The sequence below is a fragment of the Eptesicus fuscus genome, chromosome 6 (genome assembly GCF_027574615.1).
Source record: "Eptesicus fuscus isolate TK198812 chromosome 6, DD_ASM_mEF_20220401, whole genome shotgun sequence".
NCBI lineage: Eukaryota > Metazoa > Chordata > Mammalia > Chiroptera > Vespertilionidae > Eptesicus > Eptesicus fuscus.
Window position 1 is genome coordinate 65,961,291 of NC_072478.1, and position 21,893 is coordinate 65,983,183.

Here is a 21,893-nt window from a genome sequence, read left to right on the forward strand (position 1 = left end):
TACCGTAGTGAAGACCCCAGATGCTGTGGACCAAGACAGACATGGAATCAATGGCATGGGCTTAGGCCAGTTGGATACCGCTAAGGAAGCCATCTGTAATATGGTAACACAGTCAGTTAGAGAGCTTCTGTTTAAAGTTTCTACTCATTAAAATAAAAAATATGTAATATCAACAAGCACTTTGTGTAGTATTTGATGAGATAAGACACAAACAAAAAGTCTCTAAACACTCATGAGAATGTCTAGCAACCTTTTCAAACTTCCAAGTCATAAATACAACATATAACTTCCCCCTATGAAAGCAATCTATATATATAAGTGACCTTTACGACAGGTCAAGTGAACTCAATGCAGGAGCTGTCCCCTGGTCGTCAGTGTACTCTCACAGCCAACCTCCTGCGGCCCCTCCCCATGGCTGGCTCACCCCGCCCCAATTGGGACTGGGTGAGATGCTGTCCAGGCCGAGGGACCCCACCAATGCATGAATTTGTGCACTAGGCCTCTAGTAAAATATATTAGAAAATTTTAAGTACCATATTTTCTGGTGTATAAGACGACCTTTTAACCCAGGAAAATCTTCTATACGCCCAGTCGTCTTATATGCTGGAAAATACGGTAACTTTAAGACTTTTCATAGAAAGCTACTTTCTACTGGGTAAAATATAGAGCACACATGCTGAGATGTAGATACACTCATTACCTAAATAACTTGCTCAGGTACAGCAAAATTACAACTATAAAATCTCAGACCCTAAAAATTAATAATAAAATAAAAAAAATCTGACCCTTGAAGTTGACTAAAAGATGCCAAGAATTTGGTAAACTACAAAACACAACATATAACTGATATAAAATAATGTAATATGTATGCTTAGAGAGGGGAAGAGTTGTTTTGGGCTAGAGGAATTGGAGTAGGCTTCATGAAATGGCTGTCACTTAGGAAAAATGACAGATGGTGTCATGTCTTCCATTTAAGACTATAGGATCAAAGTCAAGATAGTGAGAAAGCACAGAGTCTTTGTTGTAGGGGAACATCCAAAATACAGGGTGGAGCAAAAGTAGGTTTAGAGTTGTTTGTATGGAAAATAATACAATAGTTAATAAATAATACAAGAATAAACTGTTTTGCATACTCACAAATGTAAACCTACTTCTGACACACCCTGTACTTCAGCTCAACTGGTCAACTGTGCACATGTGGTCAATGGGTTCAGGAGATAGGTAGGGTTGGAAGATTGATCAGGATCAGATTAGAAGTTCTTTTGTGTTGTAGATAATGGGGAATTAATCAAGAGGCCTGAGCAAAGGAGTGGCAGTGTCAAAGGAATGATTCAAGGAAGCTAAAATGATAGTGGTTTATAGGGCTGATTAGAGAGAATCAGATTTGAGGTAGGAAAACCAGTTAAGAGGCCGTAGTCAAGGTGAAATTATAAGGCCCCTATATAGGTTCTAAAAATGGAAAACACTATTAGGTAGGAAAAGAAATCCTTTTCCACCCTTCAGTTTTACTGTTTTGTATTTGAGTAAATTCTTGAAGTAATTTTATTAGCTTCACCTCTTTGGTAAACCCTTTGAATTTGAGTAAGTTTTTGAACTTAATTTTATAAGTCAAATAACTTACAGCAAATATATTTTTTAATGTACTGAATGACTAATCAGTCCACATAATGAACCAGAGCATATTCCTGGCCCTCAGTGAATCTACTGCTTCATGGAGCAAACTGACTGCTAAATAAGTACAGTGAAATAAGTACTAATGAGAGATGAAGTATAGTCTGGAGTAAGGCTAGGAGTCAGGAGAACTTGTCATAGAAAGTAACCTCCAAATTGGAACCAGAAGAGCAAGCTGTTATTCAGCTAGGTGGAAGGGACTGGAGGGGCATCAGAAGGGTGACAGCACCTGACATAGTTACAGCCAGTGCAAGAGCAAGCCTTTGACAGGTGTTAGGTAGGACAGAGCAGAGATCAGATTGAGGAAGATCACTAGGGTGTGGAGAAAAACTGTTTAAGAAAAAGTTTAAGAGAAAAGAGTACAAGAGAAGCAAACCAAGTAGGAGGCCATTTTAGGATACTCTACAAGACAAAAGAAAGATAGGTTGGTGGTATCAGGTGTAAAGATAAGAGATAAATGAAAAGTATTTTCTAGTCCTAGCCGAACATTCCCAGGTTGCAGGCTTGATCCCCAGTAGGGGGTGTGCAGGAAGCAGCTGATCAATGATTCTCTCATTGTTGATGTTTCTCTCTCTCCCTTTCCCTTCTTCTCTGAAATCAATAAAAAATATATAAATATATAAAAAGTATTTTCCAAATTAGCTATTTTCACCAATAGAAGACATTTATACTTGAAACTTGAGTAAAGTTACATAATCAACTTTTAATAAAATATCAAATCCAATACCTGAGATATTACTGTAGAGTAAGTACAATCAGAGTCTACATAAATCATACCAAAAAATAACATCATCCTATCTAATGGAAGAGTAATATGCAAATTGACCATCACTCCAACACACAAGATGGCTGCCCCCATGTGGACACAAAATGGCTGTCACAAGATGGCCACCACAAGATGGCCAGCAGGGGAGGGCAGTTGGGAGGAACCAGGCCTTCAAGGGAGGGCAGTTGTGGGCAATCAGGCCAGCAGGGGAGGTCAGTTGGGAGGGACCAGGCCTGCAAGGGAGGGCAGTTGGGGGCAATCAGGCCAGCAGGGGAGGTCAGTTGGGAGGGACCAGGCCTGCAAGGGAGGGCAGTTGGGGGCAATCAAGCCTGCTGGGGAGGGCAGTTAGGGATGACCATGCTGGCAGAGGAAAGGGAAGTTGGGGGCGACCGGGCCTGCAGGGAAGGGCAGTTGAGGGGGGCTCAGGCTTGCAGGAGAGAGCAGTTGGGGGGGACCAGGCCTGCAGGGGAGAGCAGTGAGGGGCAAACAGGCTGGCAGGGGAGCAGTTAGGCATCAATCAGGCTGACAAGGGAGTGGTTAAGGGGTGAACAGGCTGGCCGGCAGAAGTGGTTAGGGGCAATCAGGAAGGCAGGCAGGCAAGCAGTTGGGAGCCAACAGTCCTGGATTGTGAGAGGGATGTCCGACTGCCTGATTAGGCCCGATCCCGGTAGGGTTCCCAGATTGTAGAGGGTGCAGGCTGGGCTGAGGGACACACAACCACCCCGTGCACAAATTTCGTGCACCGGGCCTCTAATTACAATTGGAATATGAAAGTTTAGAATCTGTTTCTTCTTTCACCAAAACCAAAATTAATTCTATACGTAAAGTGAATTTTAAAAGTAAAAAGACTTCCTATATCTTATAAACACAATCACAAGTAAATATCATTTGAAATGAAAGGCTTACATGTCCTCCCATGGATATTCCGGTCATTCCTAGAGGTCCATAACCCTCCCTCTCTAGCCAGTGCAAGAGAGCTGCAGATTCCAAAACAAGAGCTCCTCCCATCACAAATAGGTCAGACACGTTTTTTAAGCTGGACCTTCTAGCATCACAAAACAAAAAAGAAAATTATTTTTAATGTATTTACATTTTTATATATGAAAATTTACAACAGGCAGTCAAGGTTTATCTTTTTCTTTTAAAGTGAATAGTAGTTGAGTAAAACAATGGACTGAGTTGATGGAGAGTGCTACTAATATAGTTCTACATATTAATCACCTATAACTTATTTTTAAAAAGTTATATATGCTCTCTAGCATATAATCTTTATTGAATTTCAACTATTTTACTATTTTCAAGTTCAGAAAAGAATCTTATTTGATAGCACTTTAAAAACTTAAAATATCTATGGGAAAATAGTATTTCTTATATTGCCAATTTTATTAAATTACCATGACAGTATAAGGAAAAACAAATTTATAGCTGTCCCCTCTTAGAAAGAACTGATTATAATAGAACTTAAAAGTATAACATTTTTTAAAAAGCAATGTAAGAATTTAACCTAATACTAGTTTCATGTATTACCAAAATCTTAAATACACAATTTATGAAGACATGCACATAGTTGGCTACTGGATGAAACCTTGTCAAAGTGTACAAAAATTCATTTTATCAATGGTCATTCATTATATGCCTACATAGAATAATTATATGCAAAGAACAACGTGCCACAGGAATGCCAAGTCGTTAAAAACAGAATTATGACCAGTGTCCTCCCACATTCTCTCAGGGCTCCATATTCATAAGGCAGGACTTCTCTTTATGGAAACTACTAGAGGCCCGGTGCACGAATTTGTGCACAGGTGGGGTCCCACCTGCCCGGGCTGGCCGGGGGAAAGGGAACAAGGGAGGTTGGCTGGCCGGCCCTGCCCCCTGGTCGAACTCCTGGTGGAGGGGACAATTTGCATATTAGCCTTTTATTATATAGGATGTTATCCTATGTCAAAACAGATCATACTCACGCTTCATTATAAAAGAACTAATTTATCCTTATATTTGTTTCCTATCCTCATTTTAATTTGCTATTTATGACTACAGAATTCCCCTGATTATTTTCATCTGGTACAGAAGTTTGAATTCTCAGGTCCACCTCAGTTTGCTCTTTAACAGAAGTTACCAAAGTGAGGTTTTGAGATAATGGCTATATATAACAATAACCCCAGTCTCAAATTATTTAACCACTTTTGATGAAAACAGGGTTAAGATATTTTAAAAGAGAGATAATTGTTTATTATTATTTAAATTGCAAGCTATTTCTTTCTTATAATGAATTATTTGAGAAAAATTAAATACATTGGAGCATTATTACATTTTCTGGGTACATAAATGTAACAGGATATTTTATAAACATTGTAATTCTCACAAGTCTGCACTAGGGAAATTATATAGTTTTCACACTTTATAAAGTTTGCTTATACCACACCCCACTTTCATGACCTCTTTTATGTCATGATCACATAGACAAGTGACTTCTAAACCGATCTTTCCACCACTTTCCAACTCCCTATTTGACTTCTCTACTTGCAGATCCAAAAGACATCACAAATATGTTCAAGTCAGAACTTTTGATTTCTTACCCACAATAATGAATTTATCAATAGGTTTATCATTTTGATTTCTGCTTAAAGTACTCTGGAGGTTTCCCACTGCACTTTCAGTAAAATTCTAATCATGGCTTTCTTTCTTTTTTTTTCTTTTCTTTTTTTAAAAATATATTTTATTGATTTTTTACAGAGAGGAAGAGAGAGGGAGAGCTAGAAACATCGATGAGAGAGAAACATCGATCAGCTGCCTCCTGCACACCCCCCACTGGGGATGTGCCCGCAACCAAGGTACATGCCCTTGACCGGAATCGAACCTGGGACCCCCCAGCCTGCAGGCCGACGCTCTATCCACTGAGCCAAACCGGTTTTGGCTAATCATGGCTCTTTCTAACCCAGTTGCCTACCTTTCTGATCTCACCTTGCACTACTCTCCAACCTGGTGCTAGCATTGTGCTTTTCATTTACTCTTCCTTCTCTGAGGCTGAACTTCCTCCAGGTCTTCATCCCAGTGGCTCCTTCTCGTTACATCATGTCCTCATATCTAATACTGCTCCATCCCTGCACCCACACTCTATTACTCTTTATCCCATTGCACTGCTTTATTTCTTTATGGTATTGATAAGTACATGAAATTATTTATTTTTTTTATCTCTCTCCCATATTAGAATATAAGCTCTATGAAAGAAAGAACCTTGTCTTTTTTTTGCTGTCTTCCCAGTGTCTAGGATCAAATATTTCTTGAATGAATCAAAACTAAATATAACATAGATTATGAAAATGCAAAAATCACTGCCTTCAAAGTTGATCATTTTAAAAGGCCAGGAAGAGAAAGTTTACCTATATTATGCATTGCAAGAATAAAAATAAGTGTTTAATTTCACAAAGTAAATGTACTTTTCCTTTTAAAAAGGAACATGTTTTATAATTTTTTCAGTTAAAGTTTTACAAATAAAATATATCTTCAGTCATCCTATTAAAATTTATCTCTTTACCATACATTTAAAATGCAAAAAGCTTAAAGTAAAAATTAAAGTTAACATTCCTATTCTAATTTTATAAAAGAATTTCCCTGGAATAACACTTGGAGATTAAACTAAGAAATGGTTAACCAAAGACTTCCAAAAACTTAAATGTTGCTGAAAATTCAGCATAAAGACTGCAAAAATGAAGGTGATATATACTTACATTTGGTCCTTGGGTTTCCTGCAGCCATTTAATATTGTGGGTCAAAGAGAAAGTTTTAAAATAATTAAATATTCTCTGGTATCAAAACACACTAACTTAAAGTTGAAGACAACTAAATACTGAAATAACTATTTTATAGTTATCTGAAATATGCTGTTTAGAAGTTCTCAAGTTTTTCAAATGATTTTCTTTTTTTAGAGCTTTTATTTTTATTTATTTATTTTTTAAAATATATTTTATTGATTTTTTACAGAGAGGAAGGGAGAGAGAGAGAGAGTTAGAAACACTGATGAAAGAGAAACATTAATCAGCTGCCTCCTGCACACCCCCACTGGGGATGTGCCTGCAACAAAGGTACATGCCCTTGACAAGAATTGAACCTGGGACCCTTGAGTCCGCAGGCCGACGCTCTATCCACTGAGCCAAACCAGATAGGGCTATTTTATTTTTAAAATAATTTATTAGTATTATTTTGATTAATCCTCACATCAGAATATTTTTCCCATTGATTTTTAGAGAGTGGAAGGGAGGGAGGGAGTTGGAGAAAGATAAAGAAACATCAATGTGAAAGAGACACATTGTCTGGTTGCCTCATGCACATAGGATCGAACCTGCATACCAGGTACATGCCCTTGACCAGGAATTAAACCTTATGGTTTGCGGGCAGATGCTCTAACCACTGAAGACACAGGACAGGGATAATAATTTTTTTTCTTTTTCTCTTTTTGGGACCAACAAGTTATTTTAAAGAATTTTTATTGATGTTTAGAGAAACACAACACATTAATGTGAGAGAGATACATCAATTGGTGGCCTCCTGTATGCGCCCTGGGGATGGAACCCACAATCAAAGTATGTACCCTGATCGCTCTGGTACACAGGATGATGCTCCAACCAACTCAGCCACACTGGCCAGGGCTAAACAATTTATCTATTTGAAGTGTACAATTCAATGTTTTTAGTATATTCATTGGGTTGTGCAGTCTTCAACTTAAGTTTATTGGATTTTTTCATTTACATTATTATAGAAAACCTAAAAGCCCTGGCTGGGTTGCTTAGTCGGTTAGAGCATCACCCCTATACACCAAGGTTGAGAGTTCTATCTCCAGGTTCCATACAAGAAAGCAAGCAATGAATGCATAAATAAGTGGAACAACAAATTGATGTTTCTCTTTCTCTCTCTTCCTCCCCCAACCCCCTCCAAAATCAATTTTAAAAAACACAGAAAGGGCCGAAACCGGTTTGGCTCAGTTGATAGAGCTTCGGCCTGCAGACTGAAAGGTCTCAGGTTCGATTCCGGTCAGGGGCATGTACTTTGGTTGCGGGCACATCCCCAGTAGGGGGTGTGCAAGAGGCAGCTGATCGATGGTTCTCTCTCATTGATGTTTCTAACTCTCTATCCCTCTCTCTTCCTCACTGTTGTAATAAATCAATAAAATATATATTAAAAAATTATAAAAAATAAAAAATACAGAAAGGATTAGAAAAATTTACTTTATCTACAGACAACTATGTTAATATCTTGGTGTATTTTTCCTAGTACTTTTTCCACAGTCTTTTAAAAGGGTTTTGTTTTTAGGTTTTTTTGTATACCTATATCATATCATAGAGTTATATATCCCATTTTTATACTATAAGTACATACATTGCTGTAAACTTTAAAAATAGTAACTTAAAATTTACTGAACACATTATTTACCAGGCAATGTTCTAGACAATATTAACTTTGTAATACTCTGAATAACCTAAGAGTCTATTCCCATTGCCAACAAAAATATTGATGTTCTAAAATATTAGGTTAACAAGTCCATGGTCATACAGGCAGTAAGTGGTAGAACAATAAACATTACAGAACCAATTGCATATTACAATATTATGAACCAGTTTTCTCAACCATGTTGCTATTGTTGGACATTCAAGCTATTTCTAATGTTTTACTATTGTAAATAAAGTTATATAGATATCTTTTCTCTTTTCTATTACTTTCTCTTTTCTTAGTATGTTACCCTTAAAATAAATTTCCCAGAAAGAGAATCACTCTGTCAAGAGATGTGAAGCTTTTTAAGGCTCTTAATTCAATGTGGTAAAAATTTCCCAAGGGGATGAGCTGATATTCAGTAATCAGTAATGAGAATGCCCATTTCACAATAGGCTCATGAGTTTTATGTTTTGTTTTTAAAATATTTGTTAATTGTTGCTTTAACTTTACATTTCTCTTATTACCAGCAACGTTGAGCATTTCATTATATTTATGCATCAGTTTCGTTTCTTCTTCTGGACATAGTCTGACGTCATCTTGAAAATTAAGTTAAGAACTCTTCTAAACCTCAACTGATACTTAACTGTAAAGCACTGTAAAGTAATTAAAACATGAGCGCTTCCTTAATAACAAACATTTGACTTAATATTAAAATGCAGCATAAAATAAGTCTCACAAGAAACAGAAGTACCATTTATCTTTATTATACAATAGAAACACAATCCTTATTTTAGTTTTCAAAAGGCATGAAGGCTTTTTAAAAGTCTGACTGCTCTTGAATCTAAAAAGTAATTTTTTTTACTTCACTCGTATTTTTTGAACTGATGACTAAATTTACCTGATTTAGAAAAGTTGGCTACTATCTATCATTCCTTTGGATGACTAAATCTATAAATACATAAGAGAAAAGACTTCTAGGTATCACAAAAAGGATATAATAAGGGTTTTCTAACAACAAAGAAGCCATTCCAGCTTCTTTAATCATAGGACGAGCCATCAGTGTTCGTCGTCTCCAGTAATGCTAAGGAAAGAAAAGATGACACACTTAAAGAATATAATAATCACATCTGTTAAGGAGAGTATGTTGACAAATTAGGTATTAGATATCATAATAAAGTCTTACATGATCTCCTGTTCCAGCAAGATGAATGCATACGGGTCTGTATTTGCTATTCCATTCTTTAGGCACAATAAATTGGAACCTATTTAAAATAAAGCACATCACTGAATTATCTTTTAAAGGCATTTAATTCAAACTTTCAATGCTTAAAAGTTACATAATTAAATTATTTAGGAAAAAAGTCTTCAGAATTTTGATATTAAAACTGTAATTGAGTATTTAATATTTGCCTAAAGGCAACAAAGATATTGCAAATTTGCTTTATTTTAGGATACTAAAATATTCAATTATCATATAGACAGAGAATTTATTGTAATCGTTTTTACCTTGTTCAATACCACAACTTTATAAATGCATAATAAAATTTTCTTATGCTAGAGACATTAATGTATATGATTAAGTCTTAGAAAACAGTACTCTTTAGGCTGTGGCTGCATTCTCAGGCAACAAGAACTGCTTTTCTGCCCTGGCCAGTGTGGCTTGGTTGAGTATTGCCCTATGCACCAAAAAGATTCCCAGCCACAGCACATGCCCAGGTTGCAGTCTCCATCCCCAGTGGGAGGAGGGAAAGAGAGACAGAAACATCAATGTTGAGAATCATTGATTGGCTGCCTCATGCACATCCCACACCGGGGATTGGGGATCAAACCTGTAACCTGAGCATGTGCCCTGACTGGGAATAGAATTGTGACCTCCTGGCTCATAGGTCAACGCTCAACCATTGAGCCATGCTAGCTGGGCTGGGTCTTCTTTCTTTATCCATTCAACCATTCCATGTCTTTTTGATTGGAAAACTTAGTCCATTTACATTTAAAGAGATTGATAGGTATGGACTTACTATAGCCATTTTGTTCATTGTTTCTGCCTGTTTCATGAGTGTTTTATTTCTACTTTATCTTTTTTCTCTTCTTTTATAATTTGACTAGGGGCCCGGTGCACAAAATTTGTCCCTCAGCCCAGCCTGCCCCCTCTCAAAGGCTGGGAGCCATCAGGCCTCCCTCTGCAGGGGGTGACCGGGCTGATCAGGAGAAGGCATCAGCCCCATCACCCTGCTGCTGCAGCCACTGCCAGCCACCGCGGTGTGTGCCACCGCGGTGTTTTCATCAACACGGACTCCAGTCTCTTTGCCACGAAAAAATGACAACTTTCTTTAGGCATTTTCAAGATGTGTCTTTCATAGGATATGACATTTCTTTCTATTTTTTTTTTATCCTCACCTGAGAATATGTTTCCATTGATTTTTAGAGAGTGTGGAAGAGAGAGGGAGAGACAGAAACATCAATGTGAGAGGGACACTTTGATTGGTTGCCTCCTGTATGAGCCCTGACCTGGGCCCCAGCCAGGGAGGAGCCAGTAACCTAGGTACATGCCCTTGATCAGAATCTAACCCAGAACCTGCGGTCAGCAGGCCGAGGCTCTATCCACTGAGCCAAACCGGCAAGGGCAGGATATGACATTTCTTAGCCCCTCCAGCAGCGGACCTTCGTTTTGTCCTCCAGGAGTGAGGTGGAAAAACCCTAGATCACCTTCTTGGATTCTTATAACCCAAGTTACCAAGAACAGTGCAAGTGGCGGTGTACTGGGAGCTTAGCAAATGAGCGGTTTAGAAAAGGTGTTTACACTCGAACTGGTTTGACTCAGTGGATAGAGTGTTGCCTGCAGACTGAAGGGTCTCAGTTTTGATTCCTGTTAAGGGCATGTACCTTGGTTGGGGGCACATCCCCAGTGGGGAGTGTGCAGGAGGCAGCTGATTGATGTTTCTCTCTCATCGATGTTTCTGACTGTCTAACCCTCTCCCCTCTTCTGTGTAAATCAATAAAATATATTTATTTTTAAAAAGAAAAGAAAAGGTGTTTCCTCTGCAGCTCATGTGCAGAGGACCTCTGCATTGTGTCCACTGGGCTAGGGGTGTGTGTCCTCGCGGCCCGGGGGGGCATGCACCCGAGGCCGGCAGCCAGCACCGTGTTGTGGGTGCCAGCCTGGGGGGAGTGTGGGGACCCTGGTCGTGTGGCGGCTGCCGGGTCCACACATGCCCCCAAGGCTGGCAGCCAGCCATGCATTGTGGGTGCCAGGCTGGGGGCGTGGAACCAGGTTGCTGCTTGGCACCGGCGCAAACTTAAGTGGCCGCCCCGCCCCCAGCCACTAAGTGCCCGTAGGCCCAGGGGCATTCTGTAACCACGGCATCTCAGCGCCTACGAAGGGGTCTACAGGCTAGAAGCGGCCTGGGTCCCGAGGATGTTCCTAGGACCCAGGCCGCTCAGCGCCTGTGTATGCAAATTAACCCACCACCTTTGTCACCTTAATTTGCATACTCACTCCTGATTGGTTGGTGAGCATAGCGGAGGTACAGTCCATTTATGTTTCTCTCTCTTTTATTTTATTTATTTATTTTTAAATCTTTATTGTTCAGATTATTACAGTTGTTCCTCTTTTTCCCCCCCATAGCTCCCCTCCACCCGGTTCCCACCCCACCCCATGCCCTTACCCCCACCCCATCCTGATCCATAGGTATATGATTTTTGTCCAGTCTCTTCCCACATCCCCATACTCTTTCCCGCCAAGGATTGTCAGTCCACTCCCTTTCTATGCCCCTGATTCTATTATATTCACCAGATTATTCTGTTCATCAGATTTTTTACTCACTTGATTTTTAGATTCACTTGATAGATATGTATTTGTTGTGCATAATTTTTATCTTTACCTTTTCTTCTTATTATTATTCTTAAAGAATACCTTTAGCATTTCATGTAATACTGGTTTGGGGGTGATGAGCTCCTTTAGCTTTTTCTTATCTGTGAAGCTCTTTATCTGACCTTCAATTCTGAATGATAGCTTTGCTGGGTAGAGTAATCTTGATTGTAGGTTCTTGCTATTCATCACTTTGAATATTTCTTGCCACTCCCGTCTGGCCTGCATAGTTTCTGTTGAGAAATCAGCTGACAATCATATGGGTAATCCCTTGTAGGTAACAGTTTTTCTCTTGCTGCTTTTAATATTCTCTCTGTCTTTTGCTCTTGGCATTTTAATTATGATGTGTCTTGGTGTGGTCCTCTTTGGATTACTTTTGTTTGGGGTTCTGTGCGCTTCCTGGACTTGTAAGTCTATTTCTTTCACCAGGTGGGGGAAGTTTTCAGCCATTATTTCTTCAAATAGGTTTTCAGTATCTTGCTCTCACTCTTCTTCTCGCACCCCCATAATTCAGATGTTGGTACGCTTGAAGTTGTCCCAGAGGCTCCTTACATTATCTTCATATTTTTGGATTCTTTTTTCTTTTCCAGTTGGGTGTTTTTTGCCTCTTTATATTTCAAATCTTTGACTTGATTCTTGCGATCTTCTAGTCTGTTATTGGATCTCTGTACATTATTATTATTATTATTTTTTTTTTAAATATATTTTATTGATTTTTTACAGAGAGGAAGGGAGAGGGATAGAGAGTCAGAAACATCGATGAGAGAGAAACATCGATCAGCTGCCTCTTGCACACCCCCTATTGGGGATGTGCCCGCAACCAAGGTACATGCCCCTGACTGGAATCGAACCTGGAACCCTTCAGTCCGCAGGCCGACGCTCTATCCACTGAGCCAAACCGGTTTTGGCTGTACATTATTTTTTATTTCAGTCAGTGTATGCTTAATTTCTAGTTGGTCCTTTTTCATATCCTCGAGGGTCTCGCTAAATTTATCGGCCTTTTCTAGAAAATTCTTGAAAAACCTTACAACTGTAGTTTTTAACTCTATATCTAGTCGTTTGCTTTCCTTTATTTCTTTCATTTGTGACCTGTTTCATTGTCTCCGCATTTTGGCTGATTCCCTGAGTTGATAGAGTGGCTTTGTGTGCTAGGTGTCCTATAGGGACCAGTGGCTCAGTTTCCCCAGTTACCTGAGGTGGACACTCTTGGTGCACCCCTTTGTGGGCGGTGTGCACAGTCTTGTTGTAGTTAAGCCTTGATTGTTGTTGGTATCACTGGGAGGAATTGACCTCCAGGCCAATTGGCTGTGAGGATCAGCTGTGTCTATGCTGGGAGAACTTCTGTGCTGGAGACACCCTTATGAGGCAAGACTTGCTTCAGTGGGGCTTTGGTGCTCACTGAGTCTGCCCCCTGAGTGTGTCCCTTATGGATCTGAGCAGTTAAGTCACTCTCACTTTCCGACACATTGGCCGAGATTTCAGCTTCTCCCCATAGGTGTCTGGGTCCCCCGCGCGTCCCCAGAAACTGGATTTCAGAGTGATTGGGAGCTTATCTCCCTTCGGGTTGGAAAAAAAGCCCCGCGTCCCATCGCCCGCCACCAGCCTGATTCACGCGCCTCCGTACCTCAGCCCTCCCACATTTGTTCTTTCTTTTTCCTTCTTAGTTGTAAATCTACCATTCAGCCAGCTTTCCTGTGGTTCTGGGTGGTAGACACTTTGTCTTTTGGTTGTATTTTTGAAATTGTTGTGCGCCAGCAGTTTAGTTGTTTAACTTAGCCGCCATCTTGGTTCCTCCTTAGGTTTTGATTATATAGAATATTTTCAGTGGATAACAACTTAAGTTCAAATGCATACTAAATATGTCAAAATAATAAAGCTCTATAATTTCACTCTCCACCCACCCCATGTATAATGGGAATAATGTCACATAATTATTATAATTAATGCTAAGTAATTTCAAATAAGATGGCATTTATACAGTTTAAATTAACATAAAAAACTTAGTACTTTAACTTTCTGAATAAAAATACTTACCTTGCAATAACAGATTCAACTGGCATGATATCAGGCACATAGTGGGCCATAGGGGAAACAAAGTGTCCATCTAGGATCTTACAATCTGACTGATCTTCAATCTTAAAGAAAAACAAAACCAAGATTTATACATGTAAATGAAGGTATCTTGGTCTGTTATAGATATATTGGAGGCCTGGTGCACAAAATTCGTGCATGGGGAGGTGTCCCTTAACCCAGCCTGCACCCTCTCCAATCTGGGGCCCCTTGGGATGTCTGACTGCCAGTTTAGGGGCATTAACTCCAACCATTAGGAAAAATCACACAGAATGTGCTTGACATACAGTGTGGTTTTATGAGTTGTTTAATAATAGCCACTCCTTTAAATAATATCTATTTACATACAATACAGCTGGTACTATGTGAATTCAGAATGTAAATATCACAAAATCATGGAAGGTTGTAGTGGAAATAACCTTGAATTGTCTAGTCCAAACTTTTTTTTTTTTTTTTTAGTCCAAACTTTTATAAATATTGGAATTCCCTTTTCAAAGATTTTGAATGCTTTTTGTCCTAAGAAGCTTAACACAATTTTGAGGCAACCCATTTTCTGTGAAAGGACTGGAAAACTCCAGTGCCTGCTGCCCCCAAGGCGGGGCTAAAAGCACTGGGGGACTCTGGCAATGGCAAACAGTGTGGCGGGTCCAGCCACGCCGCTTACCTGCCGCCTCCCGAGGCTGGGGGGCTCCGGCGGAATTTAGGGGAGTGGATACCGCCATCTTGTGGCTATGGGCCCTGGCATCTTTGTGACGGCATGATGGTCAATTTGCTTATTCCCTCTTTATTAGATAGGATGCTTTTTAAAAAATATATATATTTTATTGATTTTTTACAGAGAGGAGGAGAGAGGGATAGAGAGTTAGAAACACAGATGAGAGAGAAACATCGATCAGCTGCCTCCTGCACACCCCCCACTGGGGATGTGCCCGCAACCAAGGCACATGCCCGTGACCGGAATCGAACCTGGGACCCTTGAGTCTGAAGGCCGACACTCTATCCACTGAGCCAAACCGGTTTCGGCTAGGATGCTTTTTTTATAAAAAATTTCCATTAAGTAAAAACCTTTTTCTCCAGTGCCTACTATGTATTGTTTTTGCCACATACTGTTTTCTGAGGACCTGGCTCTAATTCACACACATTCCTTTTCCTTCAATATCCTTTACTACAGTCTAGTTGAAAAGTAAACTGTAAATAAACCTCATTTACACAATGATATATAATAATACAATAATTCCAAATAAAATACCATTAGAATAATTTGATAATATAAAAGTAAACATATGAATAATTTACAAATTGTAACAATAATTTACCACAATCAAATAAGGGTTGATATAAAATATGTTAAAATATTTTTAGGCAATCTACTGATGTAATACTTCATGTCAACACATCACATAAGGAGAAATACATTTATATATATGTCAAAGGAATTTGCTAATATGTAGTATCTAAACTTTTCTTCCCTCAAATAGTTATTTGTCTTTTTTGTGTTTTTTTTTTGTTAAATCCTCACCCAAGGATATTTTTCCATTGATTTTTGGAGAAAGTGAAAGAGAGAGGGAAAGACAGAAATGTTGATGTGAGAGAAAGACATCGATTGGTTGCCTCCTTCATGCCCTGACCAAGGCCCCGGTTGGGGAGGAGCCTGCAACCGAGGTATGTGGCCTTGACCATAATTGAACCCATGACCTTTCAGTCCACAGGCCAACACTCTATCCACTGAGCCAAACTGGCTAGGGCAAATAGTTGGGTTTTTTAAAATAAATTTTTAGGGGGAAGGGGAATAAATAAATAAATAAATAAATAAATAAATAATTAAATAATTTTTTATTTAAATCAAGCCAGTAATAAAAATTTAATTAGCATTAAAGCACCAAATATTTTCATTAAAATCAGAAACCAACAAAAAACAAGCATACCTTGTCTAGCTTTATTTAAAACACAAATTCACCCTAGTTGGTTTGGCTCATTGGATAGAGTGTAGGCCTCTGGACTGAAGAGTCTCAGGCTTGATACCCATTTAAAGGGCATGTACCTGGGTTGGCCTCGAGTGCTTGGAGGCACATCATCAATGTGTCTCTCTCTTACCGATGTTTCTTTCTGTTTCTCTCACCTCCTCCCTTCCACTCTCTCTAAAAAAATCAATGGATAAAATATCCTGGGGTGAGGATTAACAAGAACAAAAAACCTGCCTTACTATGAAATAAATTTGCATAAATTTTATGGCATATTATTTTCAATCTTTCATTAGCCCATCTTTTATTTCTGAACCAATAGCATGCTTGGTTGATCATAGTGCAACTTTATAATACCCATTGATATAGGACTAAAATAGTTGTTACTTATCACTTTTTCTGTTCCGGTATTCCTGATCTGATTGTACTCTCATGGTTCTTCCAAAAATTATTTTTGGAACCTTTTATGGACCGAAGTTCTGAGTTGAATGTTTTAATCAGGATTGCACTGCATTTTATAAAAAACTAGAAGCCCGGTGCATGAAATTCGTGCACGGAGGGGGGTTGTCCCTCAGCCCAGCCTGTACCCTCTCTAATCTGGGACCCCTGGAGGGATGTCTGACTGCCCGTTTAGGCCCGATCCCAGCGCCTGCCTGCCACAGCTGCTCAGACGAGCAGGGGGAGTGTTTGTGGGAGAGGCTTGTGCCGCCACAGCTGTGCTCTCTAACCGTCAGCCCAGTGTCTGGTGTCCATTTATCAGCTGAGCGGCACTCCCACAGTAGGAGCACATTCACCACCAGGGGGCAGCTCCTGTGTTGAGCGTATATCCCCTGGGAGTCAGTGCATGTCATAGCTACCAGTTGCTTAGGCTTTTATATATATAGACTAGAGGCCCATTGCATGAAGAGTCATGCAATAATAGGCCTTCCTTCCACTGGCTTTGCTCCTGGCTGCCCGAGAGCCTGCAAGTCCTCGCTCCTGGCCACAGTGCCGCTCCTTTAGCTCACTCCGCCCTCCCGCCCTCCCCCTCATAGCAGGTGTCCCACCCCGCCCAGCTGCTCCATGCCTGCATATGCAAATTAACCTGCCATTTTCTTGGCCCACCCACGGATTGGCTGATGGGTGTTGCGGAGGTGCTGTCAACTTGCATATTTCTTGCCTTAACTGGTTTGGCTCAGAGTATCAGCCTGTGGACTGAAGGGTCCTGGGTTCGATTCCGGTCAAGGGCATGTACCTTGGTTGCAGGCACATCCCCAGTAGGACGTGTGCAGGAGGCAGCTGATCGATATTTCTCTATCATCGATGTTTCTAACTATCCCTCTCCCTTCCTCTCTGTAAAAAAATCAATAAAATATATTTTTTTAAAATTTGCATATTTCTCTTTTATTAGTGTAGATAGATGTAGAGAATAGGTGAATCCATTGAGAAAGCATGTTAGTGATTGCCAGCTGGTAAGTCTGGGGAAATGAGAAATGATAGCTATTAGGCAAAGGGTTTCTTTTTTTTTTTTTTTAGCAATAAAAATGTTCCAGAATGAGACAATGATAGAGGTAATGGTTGTCCATCTTGGAAATGTAATAAAAAAACAGCACTGAATTTGTACACTTTTGAAGTGTGAATTTTATGGTATATGAATTATATCTGGCTTCTGAAAAACAAAAAGAGGCTAAGAGAGAAGGTGGTGTAGAGAGGAAGAAAATCTGAAAGTATGCATTCCAAAATCTCTTCCGTGGAGGAAAATTGATTTAGAAATTAGAATTTTGATTTTTACTTGGCATACTTTAAATTTATTTCAAACCTATGATTTTTAATAGGAAAAAAAGAAAACAGATATTTTTAGTAAAAATTGAGGGAGAAATGTTCTAAATTCAGAAGGAACAGTTAGATGGTGTAGAGGAGGAATTTCCAATTAAAATTTTGTCTTTAGCAGTGGAACACTTTTGAAAAATGAAATCTTCTAAAGTTATTACATAGATGAAAGAGATGAAAGTAGAGTTACTTTGGTTGATGGCAATGAGAAATGGGAAGCCCACCCATTTGTAACCCCTCCTTATTGTATCCAAGTTCATAAACCTAGAAATATTTTCCAGAAAGTCGTGTGGTTGCTTAAAAACAAAACTATTTCAAATACAATAGTTCCTCACTTAACATCTTTGATAGGTTCTGTGACTTTATAAGGAAACCAATTTTACCATCGGCTAATTGATATAAATAAGAGTTAAGTTCCTGCAGCATCTCATTAACATTATAACATAAAGACACTATTCAAGGATAAGCTGTATATTTCAACTTCTCTAATTTTATAGTATTTTCTTTCTATCATTTTTCTCAGCAATTAACTATATCCCATACCATTTCCCTGATGTTATTTTTTTAAATATTTTTCTTTTTATTTTTTTTAAATATATTTTATTGACTTTTTACAGAGAGGAAGGGAAAGAGACAGAGAGTTAGAAACATTGATGAGAGAGAAACATCAATCAGCTACCTCCTGCACACCCCCTACTGGGGATGTGCCTGCAACCAAGGTACATGCCCTTGATTGGAATAGAACCTGGGACCCTTGAGTCCGCAGGACGACGCTCTATCCACTGAGCCAAACCGGTCAGGGCTCCCTGATATTATTTAAGTTATTTTTGCTAATAACTTTTGATGTAGTGATTCTCCAACTAGAGTACTTCCTTATGTTACTGCCAATTTTTTTGAAATGTTGAATAATTTACTTTAACCCCCATAAGCCTAAAAATAAAAAATGAAGTTCAAAAAGATCCAATCCTTAATATCCTATATAATAAAAGGCTAATATGCTAAGCATCCGACCATTCATTCGACCCTTCAACCAATCGCTATGATATGCACTGACCACCAGGAGGCAGATGTTCCGACCGATAGGTTAGCTTGTTCGGAACTGGGCAAGGCAGGCCGGACACGCCCTGGAGCCCTCCTGTGGTCTCTCCCCAGCCCCAATTGTGCACTGGTGGGATCCCTCGGCCTGTGCCCTCTTGCAATCCAAGACTCCTCAGGGGATGTTGGAGGGATGGTTTCAGCCCAATCCCCACAGGTCAGGGAGAAGGAACCCCATCAGTGCACAAATCCGTGCACTGGGCTTCTAGTTTCCTTATATTTAGGCAAGTATATGCTCCTAAGCATAAATGAATTTAATTATTATAAGCATCCAGTTAGAACACACAGAGCATTTTAAAAATATTAAATGAAAAACCTATATTGTGCACTCATGTTCTAGTGTTCATTGTTATACTCTTAACATTCAACCTATTCTTTTTAAAAATTTATCTTTAGTGTTGAAATTATTACAGATGTTTTCCTTTTTCCCCCCATTGACCTCCTCCACTCTGCCCCTGCCTGTCTTTGCCACAGGTTATGCATATATGCATATAATTCTTAGGTGAATCTCTTCCTGCCCCTGCCCCCCACCTATTCTTGTCACATGTTTATCTTAAAACAGAATTTCTATAATTACGTTTATTTCATTTTACTACCTTATCAATGTATACTGGATAATCACTTGAAACCAGAGTCTGACATCTTTCTCGATTTCCAATTATCTTTCTGAATTCAAAGAGTCTGTTATGGTAAAGGGGAACAAAAGGAAAAAAAAATTAGTAAAACCATATGTTGAGGCTGATGAATAGTAAGTAAAAGTTACCAAGTCCAGGTCATAAAACATGCTAAAATTTAATTTTAATCCACAAAGAAAAAGAGTATGTTGTTGGTCTTTTGCAAGCTGGACATTTTATCTCAGAAAGATGTGAGAAATATCATTGTTCAGAAAGTAATTAACATATATAAGACTCAAAATTAAAGGCACAAATCTTGAAAATTTATTTTCTTAAGTCCATATATTCCCATGAGCTACAGTATATCCTAGCTTCAAAGTCATTACAGTTTCTTTTTAAAAATATATATTTTATTGATTTTTTTACAGAGAGGAAGGGAGAGGGATAAAGAGTTAGAAACATCGATGAGAGAGAAACATCAATCAGCTGCCTCTTGCACACCCCTTACTGGGGATGTGCCCACAACCAAGGTACATGCCCTTGACTGGAATCAAACCCAGGACCCTTAAGTCCGCAGGCCAACGCTCTATCCACTGAGCCAAACCGGTCAGGGCCATTACAGTTTCAATTTACCCAGGAATGCTCAGTCTCTGGAAACTCTAAATCAATTTAAAAATTATTAAAGTTAATAATCTAACTTTTATTTCTGAGAGCTCTTTATTTTCACAACTAAATGACTTTTTAAAACTATTTCAATTTATGGTTATGTGGGTTAAAACAAGAGAAATAATTCAAGGCAGAAAAGAGAAAAGGAAATAATTTCATTTTTATATTAATACTTAATTTTCCAATCATTTTATATTTATAGCAAATAACTTTAAAAGTGAAATAAAATTTTAAATGTTTACTAAAACAAAGTCAGAACAAGCATTCAGAAAAAATGTTTACCTTTTAAGATCCTCTGGCTTTCCCCATCCTCTGATAAAAAGTTTTGTAAGGAGAAGTCTCCGGTATAGAACATCTAACTTACTCACACCCATCAGTAGTAACCAACATCTATGAAACAAAATTTTAAATGACTTTAAAATATTTTATTTTAGGCAACAGGTCAGTTTTCCTACCATCACTTTAAAATCAGGTAAAAATTAAAAATAGATCCACTCTCTTAGTAACTTTCAAATATATAATAGAGTATGTATTATTATAGTTACCATGCTGCATATTACATCGCCAGCAATTATTTATCTTATAGATCCTAAAAGCACTCATCACAAGAAAAATTTACAAGTTTAGTTAACTAAACATATTGGTAATCATTTCACAATATATACATATATTAGATATACATTATTTTATACAGTTTAACACAATGCTATACTAGTATATCAATCATATCTCAATGAAACTGTAGAAAAATTAAGATACCGGAAAAAAAAGAACTGAGATAAAAGTAGAAAAGATGAAGTAGAGCCCCGAGTTTCAGTAAACTGTGAATTATTGAGTGTAGGATCTTCCTTCCCATTCTCAGCACAGTGACTCAGAGAAAAAAAAATCAGTATTTGTTGGATAACAATAGTAGTGGTTAAAACTTATACAATTTTGTATTATTTGCCAGGAACCATTCAGAAAACTACACACATAAACGCACATGTTCTCATGTAAACCTCACAACACCTCACACTTAGTACACACAAAAAATTCCACATACGTGGATTAGGATTAGAGAGCTAAGTGTAAAAAGCAAAACTATTAACACTCAGAAGAATTCCTGTAACAGTATAATCAGAAAATATAGCTAATATTCTATGTATTTAAAGAAATTGGTTTATTCAATGAACATTTATTAAAAATAAACTCCATTAAGAAATTAAAAACAAGCCAAAGACTGTGAGAAAATATTTGCAAAACACCTATCTGATAAAGGACCTGTATCCAAAATAAGAAAAAAAAAAATTTTTACAAACTGGGCAAAAGAGCTGAAGAAACACCACATCAAAGATGTACAGATGGCGCCGAAACCGGTTTGGCTCAGTGGATGGAGTGTCGGCCTGCGGACTCAAGGGTCCCAGGTTCGATTCCAGTCGGGGGCATGTACATTGGTTGCGGGCACATCCCCAGTGGGGAGTGTGCAGGAGGCAGCTGATCGATGTTTCTCTCTCATCGATGTTTCTAACTCTCTATCCCTCTCTCTTCCTCTCTGTAAAAAATCAATAAAATATATTAAAAAAAAAAAAAGATGTACAGATGGCAAATACAGGGTGCGGCAAAAGTATACAGCTGTGAGTATGAAAAACACATTTAATGCTTGCATTTTTATTTATTAATTATTGCATTATTTTCCATAAGAACAATTATAAAACTACCTTTGTCCCACCCTGTAATCATATGAAAAGATGTCCCACATGACGTCATCATTAAAACAGTAAGTTACTACTACTCAACCATTAGAATGGCCAAAATCCAAAAATTTACAATATCAAATGCTGGAAAGGGCTAGGATAAACAAGTAGTCTCATTTATTAGTAGTAGGAATGCAAAATGACAAAGCCACTTTGGAAAACAGTTGGCAGTTTCTCTTACAAAACTAAACATAGTCATGATACAATCTA

At 38.5% G+C, this 21,893-nt stretch overlaps 1 protein-coding gene across 1 annotated transcript in view; it reads right to left on the minus strand.

Annotated features, from left to right (window-relative positions):
* ABHD18 (abhydrolase domain containing 18) overlaps nucleotides 1–21,893 on the minus strand; it is a 42,513-nt gene that overhangs the window by 9,048 nt on the left and 11,572 nt on the right. Inside the window, exons 2-10 of the mRNA XM_054717752.1 lie at nucleotides 20,233–20,340; nucleotides 19,267–19,351; nucleotides 13,770–13,870; nucleotides 9,051–9,129; nucleotides 8,853–8,948; nucleotides 6,846–6,847; nucleotides 6,169–6,186; nucleotides 3,344–3,482; nucleotides 4–93 (exon numbers count right to left, since the gene is read on the minus strand). Coding sequence (XP_054573727.1) covers nucleotides 4–93; nucleotides 3,344–3,482; nucleotides 6,169–6,186; nucleotides 6,846–6,847; nucleotides 8,853–8,948; nucleotides 9,051–9,129; nucleotides 13,770–13,870; nucleotides 19,267–19,351; nucleotides 20,233–20,324 — 702 coding nt within the window. The 5' untranslated portion in view covers nucleotides 20,325–20,340. The remainder of the gene's footprint in view (nucleotides 1–3; nucleotides 94–3,343; nucleotides 3,483–6,168; nucleotides 6,187–6,845; nucleotides 6,848–8,852; nucleotides 8,949–9,050; nucleotides 9,130–13,769; nucleotides 13,871–19,266; nucleotides 19,352–20,232; nucleotides 20,341–21,893) is intronic.